This window comes from Simochromis diagramma, unplaced genomic scaffold, assembly GCF_900408965.1.
Source record: "Simochromis diagramma unplaced genomic scaffold, fSimDia1.1 OVJJ01000333.1, whole genome shotgun sequence".
NCBI classification, from domain to species: Eukaryota; Metazoa; Chordata; class Actinopteri; order Cichliformes; family Cichlidae; genus Simochromis; species Simochromis diagramma.
The window spans coordinates 3,730,062-3,752,781 of record NW_024386765.1 but is presented as its reverse complement, the minus strand read 5'-3'; the positions used below and the strand labels follow the sequence as shown (position 1 = coordinate 3,752,781).

The 22,720-nt window shown below is 42.4% G+C and overlaps 2 protein-coding genes across 5 annotated transcripts in view; both read left to right on the top strand.

The window, feature by feature from the left end:
* The window catches only part of wwp2 (WW domain containing E3 ubiquitin protein ligase 2), a 61,377-nt gene extending 53,826 nt beyond the window's left edge, over positions 1-7,551 (top strand). For all 3 annotated transcript variants that reach the window (XM_040036443.1, XM_040036434.1, XM_040036427.1), the window contains 8 exons: positions 774-933; positions 2,334-2,467; positions 3,574-3,714; positions 3,826-3,946; positions 4,781-4,885; positions 4,962-5,058; positions 5,421-5,493; positions 6,827-7,551. In XM_040036443.1, coding sequence (XP_039892377.1) covers positions 774-933; positions 2,334-2,467; positions 3,574-3,714; positions 3,826-3,946; positions 4,781-4,885; positions 4,962-5,058; positions 5,421-5,493; positions 6,827-6,926 — 931 coding nt within the window. In that variant the 3' untranslated portion in view covers positions 6,927-7,551. The remainder of the gene's footprint in view (positions 1-773; positions 934-2,333; positions 2,468-3,573; positions 3,715-3,825; positions 3,947-4,780; positions 4,886-4,961; positions 5,059-5,420; positions 5,494-6,826) is intronic.
* A 127-nt stretch (positions 7,552-7,678) lies between these two features.
* On the top strand, positions 7,679-22,720 carry adat1 (adenosine deaminase tRNA specific 1). Of its 2 annotated transcripts, XM_040036451.1 has the most exons (11): positions 7,679-9,144; positions 12,722-13,146; positions 13,375-13,443; positions 13,527-13,581; positions 13,667-13,797; positions 15,245-15,836; positions 18,747-18,892; positions 18,976-19,017; positions 19,515-19,614; positions 19,701-19,787; positions 21,387-22,720. In XM_040036451.1, exons 2-11 carry the CDS (start codon positions 12,963-12,965, stop codon positions 21,517-21,519), a joined length of 1,539 nt encoding a protein of 512 aa, XP_039892385.1. In that variant the 5' UTR covers positions 7,679-9,144; positions 12,722-12,962; the 3' UTR covers positions 21,520-22,720. The 2 variants fall into 2 exon arrangements, with proteins under 2 accessions (XP_039892385.1, XP_039892394.1); XM_040036460.1 differs by lacking the exon at positions 18,976-19,017.

The window sequence follows — 22,720 nt, the reverse complement described above, 5'->3', positions numbered from 1 at the left end:
TTTGTGTCTTTTTATTTAGTTCTACCTGGCTGTATTTATCCTAAATGTTATATGTTTTGTCTCCATGTAATTCATGTGTCAGATTTGGCTTGTAGGATGTGTTTATAACTATAAATGTACTTTCTATTCCCATCTAAACCACTTCAGAGTCATAAGAAAAATCTTCTTTTTCAGCTAAAAGAATTTATTTAGATTATAAACTGGTCAGCGAGATCCATTATCGGAAATGAACATCATGTTAAGGATCAGCAGAATAAACAGAATTAAACCCAACCTTATTTGGTCTTCTATTTGATTTACATGAGGCATCGATGAGCTTAAAGAAATCATCGTGTCTACAGGACATCAGTATTAAGCCGTGCCAGTGGACTTTATGTTTGGCAGTAATTTTAGAGTTGAGCTTGGCAACACCTTGTAATTGGTTCCTGTCTTTTTGACAAGAAGATTAAAAGCAGCAAATGGGTGAAAAATGAAGACGCTGAAAGTTTAGGATGATAAATGTCGTAATTATATGCTGCCAATGAAAAAAAGCACCTCGTTCTCGTGTGGGAGAAATGCTTTTTCATTTTCCTGCTTTTCTTATAAACTCCCTGTGATCATGTGCTCTTCTGTTGACTGTACAGCTAGTATAGAATGTGTTTTGGGGTTTTTAAAATAAAATAATAGTTTTGAGGTGTTTAATTTCAGTGTTGTATGTTACTGTTAGGTCCCTGCAGGGTGACAGCCCCGTGTCTTCCTCTCGTGCATTCACGTCCTCTTCTCCTCTTCCACAGGGAGTGGTTCTTCCTGCTGTCCCATGAAGTCCTGAATCCCATGTACTGCCTGTTTGAGTATGCTGGCAAGAACAACTACTGTCTGCAGATCAACCCAGCATCCTCCATAAACCCCGACCACCTCACGTACTTTCGCTTCATCGGTCGCTTCATCGCTATGGTGAGCTGTATTGAAATCGCACAAAAAAACACAGTTCTTTTGTTACATCTGCGCCATTTTTTTTCTCTTGATCGCCACATACGGCAACATTGTATCCAGATGTGTTTCTTTTAAAGTGAAACCTCAGTTTAATAAACTGAAGCGACGCTCACGTTGGGAAAGCCAAAATGCAGATGTGATGTAGTCGAGACATTCCTCTACCGTGTTGCGATCATAGTAATATTGTTACTTTAGCAGCAAAAATGGATTTCACCGCACGTATGTAGGCTTTGTGTGTTTAACTAACCTTTGTGATTAGAGAACTGCATTTCTAATCTCTGGTTAGCTAGTTTTGCTCACTGTTTAGAACAGATATCACATATTTTGGATTTTTCCTGAAAGTGCGTCACATAAAAGTCATTCCACAGGCCGTCAGCCGGGAAAGCGCTCGCTCAGAGCAGGTTTCGTTTTGAAGTAGTTTGAAGCATTCATGCACGGCATTCTGGGGTCAACTCAAAAAAATTTGTAGGTCCCAAAGCCGTCACCCTCCACCTTCCCCTCCATCTGCTACCCCACCCCTCACCCACACCATGACTTCACTGCCGCACCCAGCCCACACCCGGCAGCAGCTGCCTATATTTAGCCCTAAACTGCACATTGCTGACTTTCCTCACAAAGATCGTTGTCTCTACCCACTCCCAGCTCCCAAAGCCTCTCTGACTTTATTTCTCGTGTCTTTTCCTTACCTGCTTTGCTCTCACTTCGGTCACCCTCTGCTCTGCCTCCACAGATGCGGTGGGTCAGCAGGACAGGATAGTCTGTGACTGAGTCAGTGAGCGTCTGTGTTGTTCTTGGCTCATCGTAGCTCTGAACTCTCACAGGGTTTTTAACATTAAACAGCTCCGTCTGACTGAGTGTGCTCTCTCTGAAAACACACACACACACACGAAGGAAAGATTAAGATGTGGTTTGGAGCCGTTTGTGGTCGCTGCACATGTTTATGTCCACGTCTGAGTCTTAATGATTTGAGTTGTTCTTGTGGCTGCAGTGATTTCAGAAATAAAAGCCCCATTCATTTTTTCTGCAAGTATGATTGGCTGTTAAAGCGTTTCTAACACTTGAATGAGCTCAAAACGGCCCCCGTGTGAATCATCAGCATGGCGCGCGTCCGAGATGAAAATATGTGTAATTTGTCGGGCGTTAATTTGAAACATGTGCAACCAGAGTCCATAAAAAAACACTAATATCGCAGAATTACAGCAGGCCAAAAATAACCTCCCTCTGTCTCTGCTTTATTACATCCAGGAACTCAAACTTGCGCTATCATCAGCCTAACCCAATTACATTTTATGAAATGTGAGCGGTGAACACCAGGTGGCGTCTCTTATTGTGGTTTCTAATGTAATAAATCCTCCCTGCAGGCTTTGTATCATGGAAAGTTCATCGACACCGGCTTCACGCTGCCTTTCTACAAGCGAATGCTGGACAAGAAACCCACTCTCAAAGACCTGGAGTCCATAGACCCGGAGTTTTATAACTCCATCATGTGGGTCAAGTAAGTAATGCAGTTATGACTCCTCTGAATCTGTGCGCTCTGGCCACCTTATGCTCACAAGGGTAGAGGTTGGCATGTGAGTTAGTTAGTGTTTTAACTAATAAAAGAAATGAACAGTAGGAGTCCAAGTGAATAGGTCATACTAAGCCAGTTATATCCAAACAACAGAAACCTGGATGCAGGAAGTCTGAAAGTCTTAAAATGCCTCCCAAACCATATTGATATATCAAGTAATTGTTAAATGACTTTTAGTTGACAAACCAGCTAAAAGCTTAGCTGATAAGACTCTGAGATGCTGCTCTGTTACATGTGCTGCTGACAGTGCTGATCACAAACAGTGGAGTAGGAGCGCCCTCAGCTGGACAGACTACAAAATTTATCAGACCACCACCTAATGTGAGGTTTTACTCTAAATTAGGGATGTCAAGGTCATTTTACATCGAGGGCCACATACAGCCCACTTTGATCTGAAGTTGACTGAACAAGTGAAACTCTGTCAGTGTAAAGAAGATTCAGTACAAATTTAATCCCTGAGATTAGATCTTGTTATAAGATTAGGAAGTGCAATTTCAACAATACGCCTCAGTTTCTCTACACGATAAATGTGTAAAATTACAGAAAAGGTTCTGGCAGCTGCCCAGCCTGTCCCGTATCTGTAAAACATGAAGTTTTTGTTGATTCACAGCCACTTTTATTCAATTTTATTAAGATACATTTCTAAACATGGTGAACAGAAGCATGTGTATCTGTTGCTACTTTGAGTGATAATGACTCTCAGCAGGAAAATACAGGTAAAAAATTTATGCCCGCCTTTACATTTTCCAAAGGTATCCAGTGGGCCAAATTGCAGTTTTTACCAGGCCAATTTTGGCCTCTGGGCCTTATGTTTGACACCCCTTCTCTAAATTAACAGTATTAGTAAATACATAAAAAAAAATTTATATTTCTGATATTTTTATATTTTATGTATGAACTGCCACATAAAGGAGTTTGTGTCGCAGTTTGTTCCAAGAAGGCTGCTGGATTTAGGTCAGTCTTGCAGGCGGCACAGAGAGGACGAGGTGCCAATGTTTTTAGTTTCATTATGTGTGCGTCTGTGTTTTCAGAGAGAACAACCTGGAGGAGTGCGGTGTGGAGCTCTATTTTGCACAGGACATGGAGATCCTCGGGAAGGTTTCCACTCACCAGCTGAAGGACGACGGGGAGAACGAGCTGGTCACCGAGGAGAACAAGGAGGAGTACATCAGGTCAGTAAGCAGAAATGGGGACAGTTGGGCTGATGAAGACGGATGAGCGTAGGAGAAACAAGGTCTGTGGTGGAGAGCAAACCATAAAAAGCAGCCTCTTTGTTCACGCAGCCTGCTGACAGACTGGAGGTTCACCCGCGGGGTGGAGGAGCAAACCAAAGCCTTCCTGGACGGCTTCAACGAGGTGGTGCCTCTGGAGTGGCTTCGCTACTTTGACGAGAAGGAGCTGGAGGTGAGGAAGACTTGTATTTATTGGTGTTTAGGCTTAAAATGTCATGAATCCAGCTGTTAGCAGCTCGTTTTACTTGTGTGTGTCTCCCAGCAAAAATCACACCACGTGAAAACGATGCTTCGTGTTTTGCCTGATCGCACCAGAATGCCACTCATTTGCACCCCAGGGTTCCACTGAGGATTTAAAGTCACACGGATCAGGATCCCAGTGACACTCATATTTTGTGAATTCAGTGAAAGCCTGAGGCAGTTTAATCTCACACCATGTACTCAAATAAAGTTATTTGAGTGTAAATGTCTCAACCTTTTACCCCGTTAGCTTTTCTTTGAGGGATGGACCTCCCTGCACCCTTATTGAGCTGTTTTGACACCTCTTTAGAGATCAGTAAAGACGTGGTGTGACGACCATCAGAATAGTTTCCTGGGTTTTCCCCAATCATAGCTCTAGTGAGCTGTATAGGCACAGACCCTCACTGACTTCATATGCAAACATTTTGTTCTGGAAGCAGACCTAAAATGACAGAACTCAGAAAAGAGGAACAGAAGGGAAAGAGTTCATGAGCCAAGAGAAAAAACCCCAAAACAAGCTGGTGGGGGGTAAGCTTGGACTTTTTTTGGGAAAAGTCTGAAATCTCATCCGACTTGAGCTGCAGGAGCCCCGTTTATCAGGAGGAAATGTGAGAATTTGGGCTGTAATCAGTAAAGTTTTATAAAGGACGTCAGGGTTCTGTACCACCACATGCAAAAATGTCTCTGAGCACACAGAGTGAAGTCACATGTGAGTAGTTTAAACTCTAAATTTTAAAGTAACCCCCCATCTTTGTCCTTTTTGCAGCTGATGCTTTGTGGGATGCAGGAGATCGATTTGGCAGACTGGCAGAAGAACACCATCTACAGACATTACACCAAGAACAGCAAGCAGATCCACTGGTTCTGGCAGGTATGGGCCTGTAAACACACACACCTACCACGCTGATGCTCCTAGGAAAGCGCTGACCTGAGCGTTTTTTCTGCAGGTGGTGAAAGAGATGGACAATGAGAAGAGAATCCGTCTGCTTCAGTTTGTAACAGGAACCTGTCGGCTGCCCGTCGGAGGGTTCTCCGAGCTCATAGGTACTGACTGCGTTTACAGGGACAGGAGTGTCCTGGTTATGAGGATTCTCCTGGTTTTAATACTGTAGTAAATAGATCTCTGCCTTTGCATGGAGGGACCTGTGATGTTTACAGACACTAACAGGAAATTCTCAAGCAATTGTAAGGAAATTGAGCAGACATTTAGCTCCAAACCAAAGTGCTGAAAACAAAAGCTTTTCCATGCTGCTCTGGGAGCTGGAAATCCCAGAGCATTTTCATAAGATATAATAAAATTACTCACTTTCTTAATCATCTTCAGTTTGAGTTTCTGCTATGCGAGTCGGCAGCATTTAGCTTCCAGTTCAGGTTTTGAGTTTTGTTTGTGTGTGTGTGTCCTGCAGGAAGTAATGGTCCCCAGAAGTTCTGCATAGACAAAGTGGGGAAGGAGACTTGGCTTCCAAGAAGCCACACATGGTAAGATGCTGCCTCATGTTCTGCTTCTCCGAATCATCCATTTATTCATAGTCTCCCGCTGATCTTATTTAGGGTCGAGGGGGCGGAGCCTGTTCAAGCTGTTATAGGGTAAAAAGCAAGGTGTTTATTGAAGCGCTCCTCTGGAAAACTTAAAAATAGCCTAAGACTAGCAAGGTTACAAACGAGAAGGACAGCTTTACAAACCTCACAGCGCATCACCTGCCTCCATCACCCTATCCCAACATCCTCTTCTGTCACATCAGTCCCTGCATGTCCTCTTTCCCTCCCACCTGGCAGCTCCCTCTTCCACATCCTGTCTTCAGTATATCCACTATCCATCCTCTGCACTCGTCTCTCTAACTTTGTCTCAGCCTGAGCTTTTCCTCTGATGTACTCGTTTCTAATCCCGTCCACTTAGCTCACTCCCAATGAAATTCTGAACATATTCAGCTCGGCCTCCTGTTATTTTGTCATCATAGCAGCTCTCGCAACAATCTTATGAACCTATCCTTCTGTCATAAATCACCCCTGACACCCATCTCCACCCTGCCTGCACTTTCTTCTTCACCCCTCTCTACTTAAATCACTTTCCTTAGATTACAGAGTCTTTTCACAGTACAGAGAGCTGCCGCTCTGAGGCTAAAATGAATGTACAAAAAGACATCTGATAGACAGATCAGCAGATTTAACTAAACGTCTTAAAGTGGACTCATTTCACTCAACTTCCAGCTCCAGGTTTTTATTCTGGGACTCTACTAGAGCAGCTTTGCATAATTTCGAATCCTTCTTCATGTTGTAGATGGTCTCTGTGCAGTCCCTCAGGTCATCGTCTGTCTGAAACGAGCAGCTATTCCTGATAAATTCACTTTTTTAAAGTCACACAGCATTCAGGACCTCCCTGACAAGAGTCACATTTTTTATGCATGTTTTACCATCTCAGGACCGCCCCTCTGTCACCTTCACCTCCTGGATTAGTATCAGGAGAAGACGCTTGTATCTTAGTTGTAACGCTTCTGCTACATTTCGAAGGGAATTCTCGTTTTAAAGGAGAAAGAAAAAGACAGTTGAAATTTAAGGACGTGGACTCGGACAGGATGTCAGCTGCAAAAGTAATTTCAGCTAAAAATACACATGATCTAAAATGAATTAAAACCACTGAGCAGGGCAGGTAGGATTAAAACTGTCCCTACAGGGGGAAAAATAAAAATCAGGATTTCACTTCCTCTGTTTGAGCTGTGAGCAGCCTGGGAACGTTTAAAAAATAGATAAATGTCACCCTGAAGTTCCATCTGTAAATCCACGCTGAGGTGTAACTCTGTCTCCTCCTCCTCAGCTTCAATCGTCTGGATCTGCCTCCCTACCGAAGCCTGGAACAGCTCCGAGAGAAGCTCCTGTTCGCCATCGAGGAGACGGAGGGATTTGGACAGGAGTGAGGCGAGGCGGCAGAGACGGACGACACTTAAATCGACGAATAGTTTTTTGTTATTGGTCTTATTTTGCGTTTGTTTGTTCATCACAGGGCTGAGGAGTCACCTGTCAGCTAAACAAGCCCTCACCTGGGCCAGGATCATGTTAGTGAGCTAGTGAGCTGAATCATGGGATCAGGCTTGAGGCACAGGAACACAGAAGAGTGAATGCTTACGTGTGTGTGGGTGTGTGTGTGGTTGCTCATGTTAATGCCATTGTGTATTTGCATATAAATGGTGTGTATGTGTGTGGATTAAACAGGATGACCACTCCCCCCCCCCCTTACTCACTGCTTAGAACCGCACCAAAACCAGACGACATGATAGTTTTAATGTCAGCAGCGACTCACAGCGACAGCACAGCTACCCGCAAATGCAGTACAACATATCTACCAGAGAGACGTACATTTTAAGCATATTAAAGCAGCGAGACGGCAGCGTGTGAGAGGAAGCTGTTATCGTGAACTAGTGCGCCTCTGTTACAGAGGTCAGAGAGATGAGATGCGATTTTATTTTTTATTTTTTCTGTTGATTGTGAAATTCAGTCGATTTCCCCTGTATATAACTCAAATAAATGAGATTTCAGTCATAAGATGTTTGGGTGAGGCTTTCTTTTTAAAATGCTTAATCCAGTGTGAGTGACGTAGGTTCAGCATTAATTGGTTTACTGTGCCGTGCAAACAATTCGAGCCACCCTTTGTTTCTTTATTATCACACTTTCTTTTTTAAAGTGCTCTTGAGCAATCGTTCTGCAGGCTTTCTGAAGGTTTTTCACAGCTTTTCTTTGGACACTGGCGGCTTTTTCACTTGAACCTGATCATTTCTTTTGTTTGTTAAGCTACTTGACACCAAACTCTGAGTCATTCAAGAATAAAAAGGCACCAAACTCAACCAGTACCAGACAACTTGGCAAAGAAACATTTTAAATGGTATCTTTAGGCACTTTGGTACTAGGAGCATGTCGCAAAGACACATAATTTGTTCCCATTTCTTTTGTTGAATTTATGAAAAATATCAACGATAACACAGTTTGACAAACACAAGCAAACCTCCCACACTATCAGTCATGGAGTGGCCTCTCCAGAGCTCGGATCTCAATATTATTGAAGCAGTGTGAGATCATTCTGACAGAGGACGGAACAAAAAGGCAGCCGACTTTCAAACAGGAGCTTTAAATGTCCCTCAAGGAGCTCAGAGAGCTACTCCTGAAGAGTGCTTAAAGAAATAACATGAAAGCAGCCTCAGAGTTCAATCTATGGTGAAGTGTAAAGGTGGTCATCCCAAATATTGACTTTCAGGCCCCTTAGAATTGTACAGAATTGTACTGTTTTTGCCTTATATACTGTATTTCCAGTTGTAAATATGTTTGCACCCATGAGGGGCAGCTCGAGACTTTTGCACAAAAATTACATAATGACTTACAATCATTAAAGTGTATATAACTTCTTTACAGAGGAAAATTCAAATGATGATGGAGGTTAGCAATGTCCAGATGTCAGATTTGAACTTCACAATAACAATACTGTACTGTTGAAGAAAGATGAAATGATAACCTTACTCAAAATGTATTTTTATGTGTGGTTTATGATTAATTACCCAAAATAGAATATTTATAAAAAACATGCTTTGCATAGAAAAATTCACCATGTCACAATTGCTGTCGTGATTGCCATCATTACTGTGTTTAAAAAAAGAATCAACGACATTATTGAAATGTTTAGGGAAAATTTAAAAAACGAACCATCTCTGTAGCTTTGTTTGTGGTTTTTGTTTTTAAAAAAAATCGAATAATAAAAATAATATTTTAAAGGTGTTTTACACTGATTATCAAGGGTAGCGGTGTTACCTTTTTACTGACAAGTTTCCTGAGACGACTTGAGGAATGTTGACATATGTTATTTCACTGTCTTTGTAGGGGGGATTACACTCTGCCTGGGTCCCCCAGTTAGAGCTCAGCCCGAAGCAGTTTGAGGTTTGGCCGACTGGGTCACAATAATTGAAAATGCATGTTTGGATGTAACCATGCACGCAAACTTTGAGTGAATCTTCACTCTCAGTCTCCCATTGGCCGTCCATTTTTCGGCTCTGGGCACAACAGATTATGTCTACAGCGGTGGAAAGACAATAAATTTAGTGAGTACGCTGGAGAGGTTTACTTAATCAGCCCACTGGACACAGGCAAGAGGTATATGGAGTGCCAGGACTGCCATAATGCATTAATTAAATACACCATTAAATAATTAATTAAATGTGGCAATAATTAATTAAAATTGGAATTAATTAATTAAATAAATAGTTATGACACATGTAATTAATTCATTATTGACACATTTAATTAATTATTTATGTATTTCACATTTTAATTAATTATTGACACATTTAATTAATTAATTATTGACACATTTAATTAATTATTTATGTATTTCACATTTTAATTAATTATTGACACATTTAATTAATTATTTAATGATATATTTATTTATTTCATTTTGGCAGTCATGGCGCCTGGCTCTCATCATGAAATAATTTTATCTGTCAGCCTCACCCATCAAACTCAGGGGGCGGGGTTAACGCTGCCCATGCAGCTTCTCTAACATTTGATTGGTTGCCGTGCAAAGTAAGTCAAAACAGGTCGATCCTAGATAATCGATTGCTTGTGTAGACTTGGGGCAGCCAGGTATCCCAGAATGCAGATCAAATCACAGGCAGCAATGGTGGTGGTGTAGTTTTAAAATACCCCGTTTTTCTGTCACCAGCTACACTTTTAACAGTGTTTTAGCCGCGAATGTCGCGAAGTATGTCTGGTCAGGTTGTCAACATAGAACATGTTTGCAAAAGTGCTCAGATGTTTTCAGAGATTTCACTAGCTGTGCTAACAATTAGCATGCAGAGTGCACCCAGGGGGTTACGTTAACCGGTTTGTTTACATATTCCACTCTCCGTGTTCCACATGTTGCATTTGCAGATTCTCATTTTCACCGAACGATCGTCTCTTTCCGCCTGGTCTTGTGTCTCTGTGCTTCTGTAACATAAAGAACGAGCTGACATTTTTCTCACGAAACCAGCGATCAGCTCAACAGACCCTCAGTTTACCTGCATGCATCCTCCTCCTCACCTGTCAGCTGTTTAACACCTGCTGCTAATTCAAGAAACACGCCTACGTTACCTGGTGATAGTCACAGTTTAACCGGGCAGCCGGTACTCGATATAAAGCAATGTCAGCGTATTTTTCTGCACAAGATAAGTAAATATAGTGTTTTCCCCGAGCGCAGAGCTGCTGGAGCTTGTTTCCTTACAGAGCACTTTATAGGCGAAGCAGCTTCATCAGCGGCTGATGTCCAATCACCGGCACACAGCTTTGAAACCTCAGCTGAGTTTTAGCTCTCAGTGGTTAAACGCTGGACTTCATTCACTCAGGTTCTGTCTGTCGGGTCACGTTTACTTCGCTGTTTTATTTACAACTGAGCAAATCGGTTTGGCTGAGGTTAAAGTTACGTTTCATAACTGCATAGTTTCACAGACGTTTAATGGTTCACTGGCACATGTGTTAGACTGAACTATCATCTAAATATCATCTGTTTTTTAATAGTTATTCAACTGTATTCTAAGCACCAGCTGTCTGTTAGAATGTGATTTTTTTTCTCTCTGTTGGCAGAGGTATAAAAATGCGCAGGAAAATCTGACGTGCATGGCAAACTTCACCGACGATATTTAGGGAGGAATAAACACACATCAAACATAAATGAACCATTTGCCTGTCTCCATAATTGAGAGCATTTTCTCTTCTTATGTCAACACTCTCTCTCTCTTTTTTTTTTTTTTTTTTTTGCTTTTTCGGTCATGTTATGTTTACCTGTCAAAGGCTCGTTACAAACTATGAAACACATGGTGCAGACTTCTGGATGTTAGAAGAAAACTAATACTGCTCATGAAGGAGACTAAAGGCAGGAAGGTGTCCTTTAAAACTAAACATGTTAATAGGACCTCCCTATTTATATCATAGTTTATGATATAGCACGTGTATTTCAGTAATAGCCTGCTGATTTCAGGTGAACAGTTGCTCACGTAGGCGTTATCTGTGAAACTCCTTAACTATAATTTATCCAAGTTAACTTCAGTTAACCATTCAGACAGTTCTTTTGCAATGAAAAACATAAACACCCATGCTGCCGGTAGATTTCCTCAGTGCCAGCTGTTAACATTATAGCTGCTTATGCAGTAACCATGGTAACCACGGACTGAGCGGCTGGATCGACGGAGGTCAGACAACAATTTTACATGTATGATCTTAAAACAGGACACAGCCACTATACGTGCTGGCCTCATATCAAATGTGAAGGCAGACTGAGTCTATGTTTGACGTTTTTTATATCTAATCTTCCTTTTCAAACATTTAAACAGCAGCGAGTCTGCAGCTGAGGGAATACAAACTCAAATTGTCGGAACAGGTTTGCTCGTTTCTTGGATTCATTTGGTGATTTATTAAATGTATAACTGTTATTCTAATCTGCTGCTGAGTCTCTTACACTTTTCTTTATGCTGTATATTTTCACGTCTCTGGAATAGTTGGCAGTTAGATAGTCAGCTGGGAAACTTTGTGTTAACTCATGGAGCTGAGGATATCGTGGATATGCTGACCTCGCTCCGTGGTGTACAGGGCCGTTTACCCTCATGATTAATATTCACTATAAAAATATTAGCCGAACATCATGAAGTCTGTATGTGTTTCATAGTGTCGAACAACCTTTGTACAGTTAAAGCCAGCAGTTACTACATGACAGAAACACCAACGTTATCTCTTTTATGCGTTTATACACAGGTCACGCTGATTACTGAACAAAAACCCAAAGATCAGATGTTAAACAGATTTATTTGCTCTCTCTCCTCCTTAAACATGTTTTTAATGTTAGTTATAATTCAGAATTGGCGACTGAAACACGTAGGACACATAAGAACATCAGGAAATAAAACACTGATAAATATAACCTCAGTAAAAGAAGTCAGCGGGGGTTACTACAGCTGTGTACCGGGGCCTGCGCTTTGTCGGTGGGATTGCTTGCGAGGCGAGCGGGTCTATCCCACGCTTTGCCGTGAGACAGGGCAGACATCTCCGAAATCATCGAAGCACTTTTGCAAAGAGGCTGTATCTTGACAAACCGACCAGACACATGAAGATTAAACCACTACCTTCTCGGCTAAAAAAATATTAAAACAGTATTTGGTGACACACAAACAGGGTTTTTCAAAGTTCAGTTCTGTTAGCTTCCACATGCCGGTTGTTGTGTGCTAGAAACAATGGCCACCAGGCCAAAGCAATGGTTTTGACTCGATCAGCGTTAACCCCGCCCCCTGAGTTTGATGGGTGAGGCTGACAGATAAAATTATTTCATGATGAGAGCCAGGCGCCATGACTGCCAAAACGAAATAAATAAATATATCATTAAATAATTAATTAAATGTGTCAATAATTATTTAAATGTGTCAATAATTAATTAAAATGTGAAATACATAAATAATTAATTAAATGTGTCAATAATTAATTAATTAAATGTGTCAATAATTAATTAAATGTGTCAATAATTAATTAAAATGTGAAATACATAAATAATTAATTAAATGTGTCAATAATTAATTAATTACATGTGTCATAACTATTTATTTAATTAATTAATTCCAATTTTAATTAATTATTGCCACATTTAATTAATTATTTAATGGTGTATTTAATTAATGCATTATGGCAGTCCTGGCACTCCATAGAGGTAAGGATGAGGTGGTTTGGTGATGTGCAGAAGAGGGTTGGTGGATGTATTGACATAGGGTGCTGAAGAGAGGACTTTTATTGTGAAAGTACCTCTTCCTTTGCTGGGACCGGAAGTAACTTCTTCTCGTTCTCATTCGCCGGAAGTGCACCGGAGTTAGTCGCAGTTCTAAATGAAAATGCCAACTTTGTAGTGTTCGGATGACACCGGGACATTAACGGTGAATTTAATCATATCTGAAATGCCTACTGGTGCTCACATCCGCCTTCCCCGTCGCTTTAATGTGGTGAGCGCGGATGAAGTCGCCAAGTTGTGCTACGAGCGTTTCAGTCAGCTTCCCCGCAGAGGGAAGCCTGAGCCGGGCAGAGAGTGGACCCTGCTGGCCGCTGTGCTCCAGATCACCCGCGGAGCTGACTCTCATTCAGGTTGTTCGGCAGGATGGACCAGTCCACTGTTCTGAAACCCCACTTTCATTCATTTTTTCCCCATTTCTACCAAACGTCACTGCTAAAAAGACATTTAAAGTTTTCTGAAGATGGGGAAAAAGGCTTTAAATTGTTCTAAATTATGTCCATAATGTATATTTCAGCGGACCTGTAGACACTGATATGAGTGAGGTATAGTGATGCGATAGTTTTCTTTTTCCATCACAGTTGCTATGGAGGTTGTTTCTCTGGGAACTGGGACCAAGTGTATTGGACAGACCGCCATGAGTCCCACAGGTGTGTGCAGATGGACGTTTTGTGTCTCAGATGCTGAAGGTGTCGATTGTGCAAACCAAATTTTGTTTTCCTTTTTAATTCAGGTGATGTACTTAACGACAGCCACGCAGAGGTCATTGCCAGGAGGGGATGTATCAGGTGCGTGTATGCACCCACCTGTGTCACTGCAGGCTGTTTGACTGTGCTGATTGCTTTATGTATATGTATGCGTTTTTATTTGCAGGTACCTGATCCAGGAGCTGCACGGGGCTGTGAGCGGTCGGGGCAGCTCTGTGTTTTGTGCAGCAGATGAGCGAGGAAAGTGGAAGCTTCGGCCCAGAGTTTCCTTCCTCCTTTTTACCAGCCACACTCCCTGTGAGTGTCAGCACACAGGACAGCGACAATAACGAATACAGTTACACACAGCAGAAAGTAGATGGAAAGAAATCAAACCAGATCTGTGTTGCTCACACAGAGAGCGGCTAGGTTATCAGCTGTAGTTACTGTGAGTTAATGCGAGGTAGTTTGGTAACTTACCCAGTTTAGATTTATTCTGTTTTTTGATTACATAACCCATTCTAGCAGAGTGTAATGCAGGTCTTTATAAATGATAACATGTAATAACCCCTGTTTGTGCCAGAGATGCAAACAAATAGCCTGAAAAGTCTTTCAGCTCTTGAGCTTTGATGCAGAGTTGATATGGCAACAGTTAAATATTCACCACTGATAACATTTAATATCCGCTTATTAAGCAGTAAACCTAAATATAAGTCAGCAGCGGCATTGTTAGCTGATAAATAATAAAGATGCATTTCTGATAAGGATTGTTAATGTTTAACTCTCCAACCTCTTTATGGTAAAATTAGTTCCATGAGATGATGAATAATTGAGGACTTGACATGATTATTCTTGTTTGTGAAGGAAGTCAGTCCAGCCTTTTCATGCAGAGAACAGGGATCATTTGTGATAAAGCACATTGCGCTATAACTGAGACCGGCACAGTTCTGTGGGAACAAAGAGAGAAAGTAATTCTCAAATCATCGTTGCTCACCTGCTTAATCATCTCTGATTTACACGAAACTTTTATGGTCCAAAGTTTGGACATGTGTAATGATTGCTGTGAAATTTCAGCTTTATATATCAAAAACTTCACAATATATATATAGTTTTTAAACTGCAGCACTATATACATATAAACAGTATTAACAAAAAAAAAGTACAGATATACAATCTGGTGTAAGAAGAAAAAAGTAAATATGTATTGCACAATGGTTTATAGAGGAAAATGGGAAAAACGTTGCGGCGAAACGTTGAGAAAGCACCGAGTTTTTTAAATGGACTGACAATGAGGTGAAGTTGTTGCTGCGAGTAACGCAAAAGTACAAAGTTGCAAAAGCGAGTGAGAATTAAAGAATTTGAAGAAAAGCTCTCTGGAGCATGTACGGACTGATATTAAGCTTTAATAGGGCTGTCAAATGTTTTCGCTGTCCACACTGCGACACATAAAGCACCGTTTTCAAATTACGCATTTTCGAGAGCGTTTTCAAAACGCTGCGTTTTCCATGAGCGAGAACGCCGTCTCAGTGTGGACGGGAGGCCAAAACGGAGAGAAAATGATGCGTTTTCAAACTAAAACGCATTAGTGTGGACGTAGCCTTACACTGTAGTATTTGTTATTAGCTGTGAGGCGTTTGCAGGCGCTTTCTTTTTTGTTGTCTTTCAGACTATATGCATTCTACCTTTAACCATACCTTTATCTGTCTTGGCTTTAATCATGCGGAAGTGTGCCCTCATGCCATTTGTTTGTCCGATCTGAAACCAGGTGGCGACGCCTCCATCATCCCCATGACTGACAGCCAGCCTCAGCCCTGCCCTCCTGTCACATCAGTAAAGGGCCATGAACAGACTGATGGAGGAGGAAACCTGAAAAGGAAAGCAGAGGAATCCGGCGAGGAGCGAATCTCTAAGCAGCCTCATCTGGAGGAGACGGCAGAGACAAAGGAAGAGGACAGAGGAGACACAGAACAGTGTGGATCGCTGAACTTTAACAAAACATCGGAAACATCCTCACAAACCAGCAGCTCTGCAGTCTTGGCTCAAACTGATGGCACTGGCCTGCATCATCAGGTCTCAGACATTCACAGAACAGGGGCCAAGTGTGTACCGGGTGGCCCAGCTGACCCTCTGCAGCCTGGGGTGGGGTATCACAGTCCGGGCGTTCTCCGGGTAAAGCCCGGCAGAGGAGAGCCAACTCTCTCCCTCTCCTGCAGCGACAAGATGGCCCGCTGGGGGGTGCTGGGCTTCCAGGGTGCACTGCTGTCCCATTACCTACAGGAGGCGCTGTACTTCAGCACCATGGTGGTGGGAAAGTGTCCATATGACCAAGAAGTCATGCAGAGAGCTTTGGTCACAAGGTAATGCTGAACCGGCTGCTTTATATTTTTATTAGTCATGCGCTGTGAAAACTTCACCTAAACAGATACAGAGCCAGTAATCACAACTCATGATAATAATAAACACCAAATAGAGATATTGAAGGTTTATGTAACAGTTCCAGTCATGACCAGCATGTCAAGGATCCTCCTTGATGTAAAACAACGTTAGGTTCAATTAGAGAGAGCTAAATGCAGCAGATATTAATGAAAGTGAAATGAGTGCAATGACTTCGTAGTTCAGTTTGGTTTCTGCCAGAAAAACGACCTGTTTGTAAACAGTTGCCTTTCAATGAACGAAGACACGTCCTCTCCACCAACTCCTGAGAAAAAAAACTGCTAAATGGTGAACTTAATTCTTCAGCTACACTATTTTGCCAACTATCTAAATCATTGAATTCAGGTGTTCTAGTCACTACATGTGGCCTTCAGATTAGCTCAAGAACAGTTTGCAGAGAGCTTCATGGAGTGGATATCTATGGTGGAGTAGCTGCATCCAAGCCTTACATCACCAAGTGCAATGCAAAGCATCCGTGCTGTAAAGCATGAGGCCACTGGACTCTAGAACAATGTTGCATGTTCATGCTACCCTGTCTGTAAATGCGACAGACAAGTCTGGGTTTGGCGGTTGCCAGGACAACGGTACCTGTCTGACTGAATTGTGCCAAGTGTAAAGTTTGGTGGAGGGCGGCGGTTATGGCGTGGAGTTGTTCTGGAGGAATTGGGCTCGGCCCCTGAATGCCTCAGCACACCAAGACTGTTCCTGTTTGGGGATGGCCTCTTCCTTCTCCAACATGGCTGCGCACCAGTGCACAAAGCAAGGTGCATAGAGACATGGATGAGCTAGTTTGGTGTGGAAGAACTTGACTGGCCTGCACAGAATCCTGACCTCAGCCTGACAGAACCCCTTTGGAGCGAATTAGAGTGGAGACCGTGAGCGAAGCCTTGTTGTTTTAAGCAGAAGAGACGAGCTGTTCATCCTTTTGTCTCCTGGGAGACGAGCCTTACAGAAGATTGGATCAAAGAGTTCACATTTGGAAATTTTTTTTTGCGTTTTTCTCTACTCATTTTGTCATGTTTGATTATAAATTGAAGAGGATCTGGATTTCTGTTGTTTTCCTGCTAGATTACAGCTTCCAAAGAATTCCACTGATGTCCTGCAGCTGATAACTTTGAGCAGATTTGGATTTCCCCTGTATTCCTCTGGGATTATTTATGTCAACACAAAACAGAGATAAGTGCATCGTCTCACCTGGATGTGCTCATTATTTGGTCAATCTCTCTCAAAATCAAACAAAACCAGCACTAGCTTAGAGAAGTTTATTGGATACGTATGATTCAAGAGATTTTTTTGGCTCTAGTTCACTCCTGCTAAATTGCTTTGGTAAAACATCCTGCATTCAAAAAGTCTAAAATGTGGTGTTAGGTAATAAATATATAATCTTAAATGCTTATATGCTGATTATTATTGGTTTATATAAGAGAGGCCCAGACTTCAGTGTAAAACTAGGTTACAGGCTGACCAGAAACTGCATGTTTTTTGTAGAATATGAGGAACCGACAGAGTGAGACTAAGTCTAGACAGGTTGCCCTGGCAACAGACCTTAGAAAGGGGAAGTTATTGCAAGCTGCACAAGAAGTTTTAGTGCACAGGCATATTAATAAATCAGACACAGAAAAGAGGAACTGAATAGAAGAAGTTTTGTGTGTAATGACACTGTATGTGACGTCGAGAGGTACATAAATAACCTGGCTTCCTGTTTTCTGCTTGAGACTGGCTGATGTGAGCAGGCGTTTCTGTGTGTGCTCAGTCTCCATATCCCGGGATATGTAAGATTAAAGATCATTTTTTTAAAGTAAAAGACCACTTTTGAGCCGTGTCTTTTAAGAATCAAAAGAACCGTTTTTAACAGTGGACACTTCCTTTTTAACCTTGTGTGAAACCTCGAAGGTAAAAATCTGCATTTAATTAGAACGTCACTCAGTGGGTTCTTACATGTTACTTTAACCTTAAAAATGAACAGATCCTTGGGGCTTAATTTTCCAAGCTACTGCTTTTAAACCAGTCAGTTACCAAGTACACAGATTTAGAGGAGAGCTGCTGGTAATGGGTGTGGCTGAAGAGGAAGCGGGCTTAGCCACCCTGGCAAGCACGCCTTCAGGATCAGCATCCGGAGGGCTGAGTACCAGTTTGAGCTGGGTGAGTCTCCTCCCTGGCTCCATCTAAGCTGTGTTTGCCTACTGGGTAATGCTCATGGGATTCAGAGATTAGGACTTTTAAACAGAGCCAGTTCCAGACCTTCCTGTATTTGGGATTCCTGGTCAAAAATTCCCACTAACACACTCCTACATTCCCAGAAATGTTAAAGCTGGTATAGTTGCAAAGGGTGGGCCGGCATCATATTAAGCCCCATGGATTAAGAATGGGATGTCACTCAAGTTCATATGCACGTGAAAGCAGACGAGCAAATACTTAAGACAGCATAGTGTTCTTGTTGCAGTGTGTATGTTGGACAGGCACCAACTGGTGCTGGTTTAAAAACCACTTCCTTGGGCCGTATAACCAGGATATCTTTCCTTTATCTGCCTTCTGACAGCCTAACGTCTGTAATCGGGCTAAGTGGTTACATCAAGGTAGCTGTCAGTTTGTGTGATTATCACTTATTCACACAGACAATGAACTCTTTCACCCATGAAGATAATGCATTTTGACGCCTCAGTATGCAACAATAAAGAACTGCTTTGATATCACTTTAATCATGTGGGAATTTTCTAGCTGCTAAATTCTGTGGAATTTAGTGGAACACCTGCAGCGCTGCAGGTGTTAGGCAGTGAATAGTCTTCATCAAATCAGACCACACTCAATTAAATGCAGTGCTTCTGTGCTGTCAGGTGCGCCTGTGTATCGGACCTCCCTGCCGGTTTCGCCGTACGTCCACCCGAGCTGCTCCAGGCCACGTTGGAGTTTCCTTTCAGCCAAGCCCAAACTGAGCTCCAGCACCAGGCCGGCCAGGGCCGCATCTCCCCCTGCGGGGCAGGTAGGACTGTCCACGTGAAGTTAAAATAATTGTGAATGAGAAGAAATGTTTTGAATGAATACTCATTTCCTGTCTGTTTACAGCTTTCACATTCAGAGCTTTCAGAAAGATTCTGCAAATTATTTGTAAGTGCCAAAAAACTAGATGTCAACACTTGACATCAACCATCCACTATCCCTAATATAGTCATCTCAAAGAAGCCACACCCACCTGCAGCTTAGACCTTCTGTTTGTGAGGATCACCCAATCAGGAAATTTGGCTTAAAGATAGGTGGAAGGATCTAAAACGGCTTGCTTTAGTGGAGGAACTGAGCATGAGATCAGAAAGGTTTTCAGATCAAGAGTATCTGCTAGACTCAGGGTGTCTGCCTCGCTGCAGGCCTCTCTCAGTTTAGGTCCAGTTTGCAGCTGTCTCTTTCTGTTAATGGTATCAGTTTTTTAATAATAATAATAATAATGTATACTTTATTGATCCCCGTGGGGAAATTCCTCTCTGCATTTAACCCATTCACTCAGTGAAGCAGTTTTTACGGATTCAATTAAAGTTTTAATTGTGTTTAAACTGCTCCAGCACTGAGCTGCAATCTCGGTGTGTATCTGAGGTTTGCTCCCTGTGTTTCAGCCATCAGCTGGTGTAACGTAACAGAGCAGCCACTAGATGTCACCGCTAACGGCTACAAACACGGAGTCACCAAGAAGGCCCTGGGAACAGCAAAAGCCAGGTAGAACCAATCCACTGTCATCATACATGAGTACCATGTGAGTTTGCTGTGTTCTCAAACATCCCGGCGTGCTTCTCTGATTTCAGGTCTCTTCTGTGCAAATCAGAGCTTTTTCATTCCTTCTTGTCTTTGGTGTCGGCCACCGATCCCTCGGCTCTCCCCGACTCTCTCAGGTAACAAACAATTGGCTCTTTCAGAAACTCGCTGCAGCTTTTGAAAACGCTCCAACGAGAGCTGCAATATTTGAAGAACAGTGCAGCTTCTCTCAGTTTGTGCAACTCTCATTCACATAAAACTACGTGCACCAATCACTAAGGAAATGTTCACATCACTGTGAAATGTTCATTCCTGGAAATCGTGTTATGCAATCTGACTGTTGCGCTCGTATTAAACAGGTGGGGTTGGTTTGAATTCCTCAGTCTTAGATTTCCAGCCTGCTGTGGGTTAAAAATGTTGTGTGTGCACTTTTTCAGACTTGTGTGCTATGCTGCTGCTGATTGGCTCCATGTTTACTGATCACTTTATGAAGTTATCAGGTGATTTTTGATTTTTTTTGTATTAAGCTTTCGTATTAAGGCTTCATCAAGCAGTGACCTTTAGCTTGCACTGGAGCAAGTTTGTAATCGAGTCTGAAGTGACTGAGCTCAGAGTTAGCAGCTTCTCCAAATCTAAGGCCATGTGGATCTCACATGCACCAGGTTAGGTGGAGAAGGGTGCTGTGTTCTGTTCCTTACCTCACTTTTGGCCATGAGTTCCGGGTAGCGGCTGGACTTCTGCAGGTTTCGGGCTCGCCTTTAGAGATGAGCTGAGGATGTGGTGTCCAGCTGTGAGGAGATTAAAGGGCCAATCCAGGACATGCTGGAGGTACTGTTTCTCTCGGCTGGTGCCTTTGTTCTGCTCTCCTTTTGTTACCTGTTAAACTATGGATAAAACCACCACCGTGGTGCAGTCATGCCAGGCTGTTGCCAAATAAAGGACTGTCCAAGGCTGCTGCGGTTTCATGTTGCACTCGAGCACTCGACAGGAATCTGTAAGGTTTTTTTTATGTGAAAATTGGTCCTTGCAGTTGAATCCCTGGCTGTGTACTTATATTAAGTCTGTCACACGGCTACTTTGTTTGCATCGTCTTTGTTTTTGGAGATCCTGTCACATAGTGTGCTGTGCTACATTTATGTGGAAGACTGGCTTCAGGATGACAGTAGGTCTCCTGAAAATGAATCTGAGAAAATGAAACTCTGATGACTAACAATGGAGGACAAAGGTCCTTGTGTTTGTCAGAAAACCTGATACGGCCCACACACAACAGACACATTGTAAACACTCACACTCAGCTCAGCACAATGACAGGACTTAATGACAAAGGTACGTCTGAGGAGGAGAAACGGCAGACGAAGGAGGAAGTTGCAGCTGAGGGAAATCAATCGTTAATCTTCCTTTTGAGAGCCAGTCCTGATCACTTTATCTACAAGATGTTCTTCTTTACTACAGTGGCTCAAGTAACCACGGTAACCAGCAGATATTTGAACAATCTGTTTCTCCTATCTAACACACAGTAATCCACTTTCTCCCTTTGAATGATGTATCTTGAATCTTTATTACAGAACTTAAACTTCGGCTCATTTTACGTGCTAACAGGTTGTAGCAGCAATCTGCACGAACAGTTTCAGCCAATGTGGTTTTTTGTACTTCTGTAGTGGTTTAAAAGTAACTTAGAGTAATAATTTTTGCTTCTTGCTTTACATCGAGGATTTTCTTTTCTTACATGTGTCCAGGAAAGCAGAGCTGCAGACCTACTGGGACTACAAGCAGGCCTCCCAGTCGTACCAGCAGGCCTGGCAGCAGCTGCGCAGTCAGGCATTCCCTCTGTGGCCGCGCAGTGACAGAAACCTCCTCCTCTTCCACTGACAACTCACTCTCGACAGGCTTGATGACAAAGCAGCTTTGTTGTAGGAGAAACTCAGAGGTCAAGGGTCGCCCAAGGTTTGACCTTGTGAAACTCGGATTTCAAACATGCTGCAGAGAACAGAAAGGATTGCGGCACCCTTTTAATGAAAGGACAAGCTTGGCTTCTTTAATTTGCGCTGTCTTTTTCCTCTCTTCCTGTGTGTGTGTTGGCTCAGCTGGTCTGCTGTGCAGGTTTGCCTCAGCAGGACGCTCTGCGCTGTCACGCTGTTTGAAACTGTTGGTAATGCAGCACACACGATGGCTTATTTTCACAGTGCATGTCGTGGCTCCAGCTGCCTGGTGTTCTTAAAAACGCACAGCCATTTATACCTGCACAGGAAAACACAGGCTCCAGTCTCACTCCTAGTTTGAATGCGTCCTGCACTAAAAACATGAAGATACTCCTGAAGTCCCAGACTATGTCAAAATTTGGAATCAAAGGAATTGCTTTAGTTGGTTTAACATGTTGAACTGGCAAATTCTGCTTTCTAATTTCATCATAAGGAAACGACCAGCAGTTACTTTCTGGCAGTGGTTTGAACCCTGCAAAAACGTTTTCGCACCAGTTTGTTAACTCGGCCTGTGTAGGACACATTGTTGTGAAGAAAAAGGTAAAGCTGCACATTTCTGCACAAACAGTTAGGTCGTTCATGCAGGACCACGGTGCAGGGACAGAGGATCAGTTCAGTTGGTGATGTGGCTCAGCTGATTCCTGCTATTTCCTCTCTGCTAATGACAAACAGCACATGGCGGCTTATGTCCAGGATGCCTTCAATTTTCTCATTCTCATTCTTCAGCGATTTTGAGCTGTTTTCGTCACATCCATCGTAGAGATGCAGAGAACTGGGATGCAGACATCTGATTACATCAGTGCAAGCTCGTCTGTAGCTCAGGGGAAAAATAACCACAGGTCGTGGCATATGGCTGCCTCTCCCTGCACCTGGTTTCTTCCTGGTAAAAGGGAGTTTTTCCTTCCCACTGTCACCAAGTGCTTGCTCATAGAAAGCTGTGTGTTTTCTCTGTATTATTATAGTCTTTACCTTTCAATATAAAGCACCTCATTGTGTTTTGTGTGCTGTATTAATAAAATTGAATTAAATTCTTTATATTGTTTTTTTAAAATATATGGATAGTTGCATAAATAAACCTGAGGTTAATGCAA

Excerpts from the sequence above, each read along its gene's own strand:
- adat1 (XM_040036451.1), top strand. The coding sequence starts at position 12,963 with ATGCCTACTGGTGCTCACATCCGCCTTCCCCGTCGCTTTAATGTGGTG. Across the intron at positions 13,444-13,526 it reads GACCGCCATGAGTCCCACAG|GTGATGTACTTAACGACAGC; the intron begins GTGTGTGCAGAT and ends TTTTTAATTCAG. Across the intron at positions 13,582-13,666 it reads GCCAGGAGGGGATGTATCAG|GTACCTGATCCAGGAGCTGC; the intron begins GTGCGTGTATGC and ends TTTTATTTGCAG.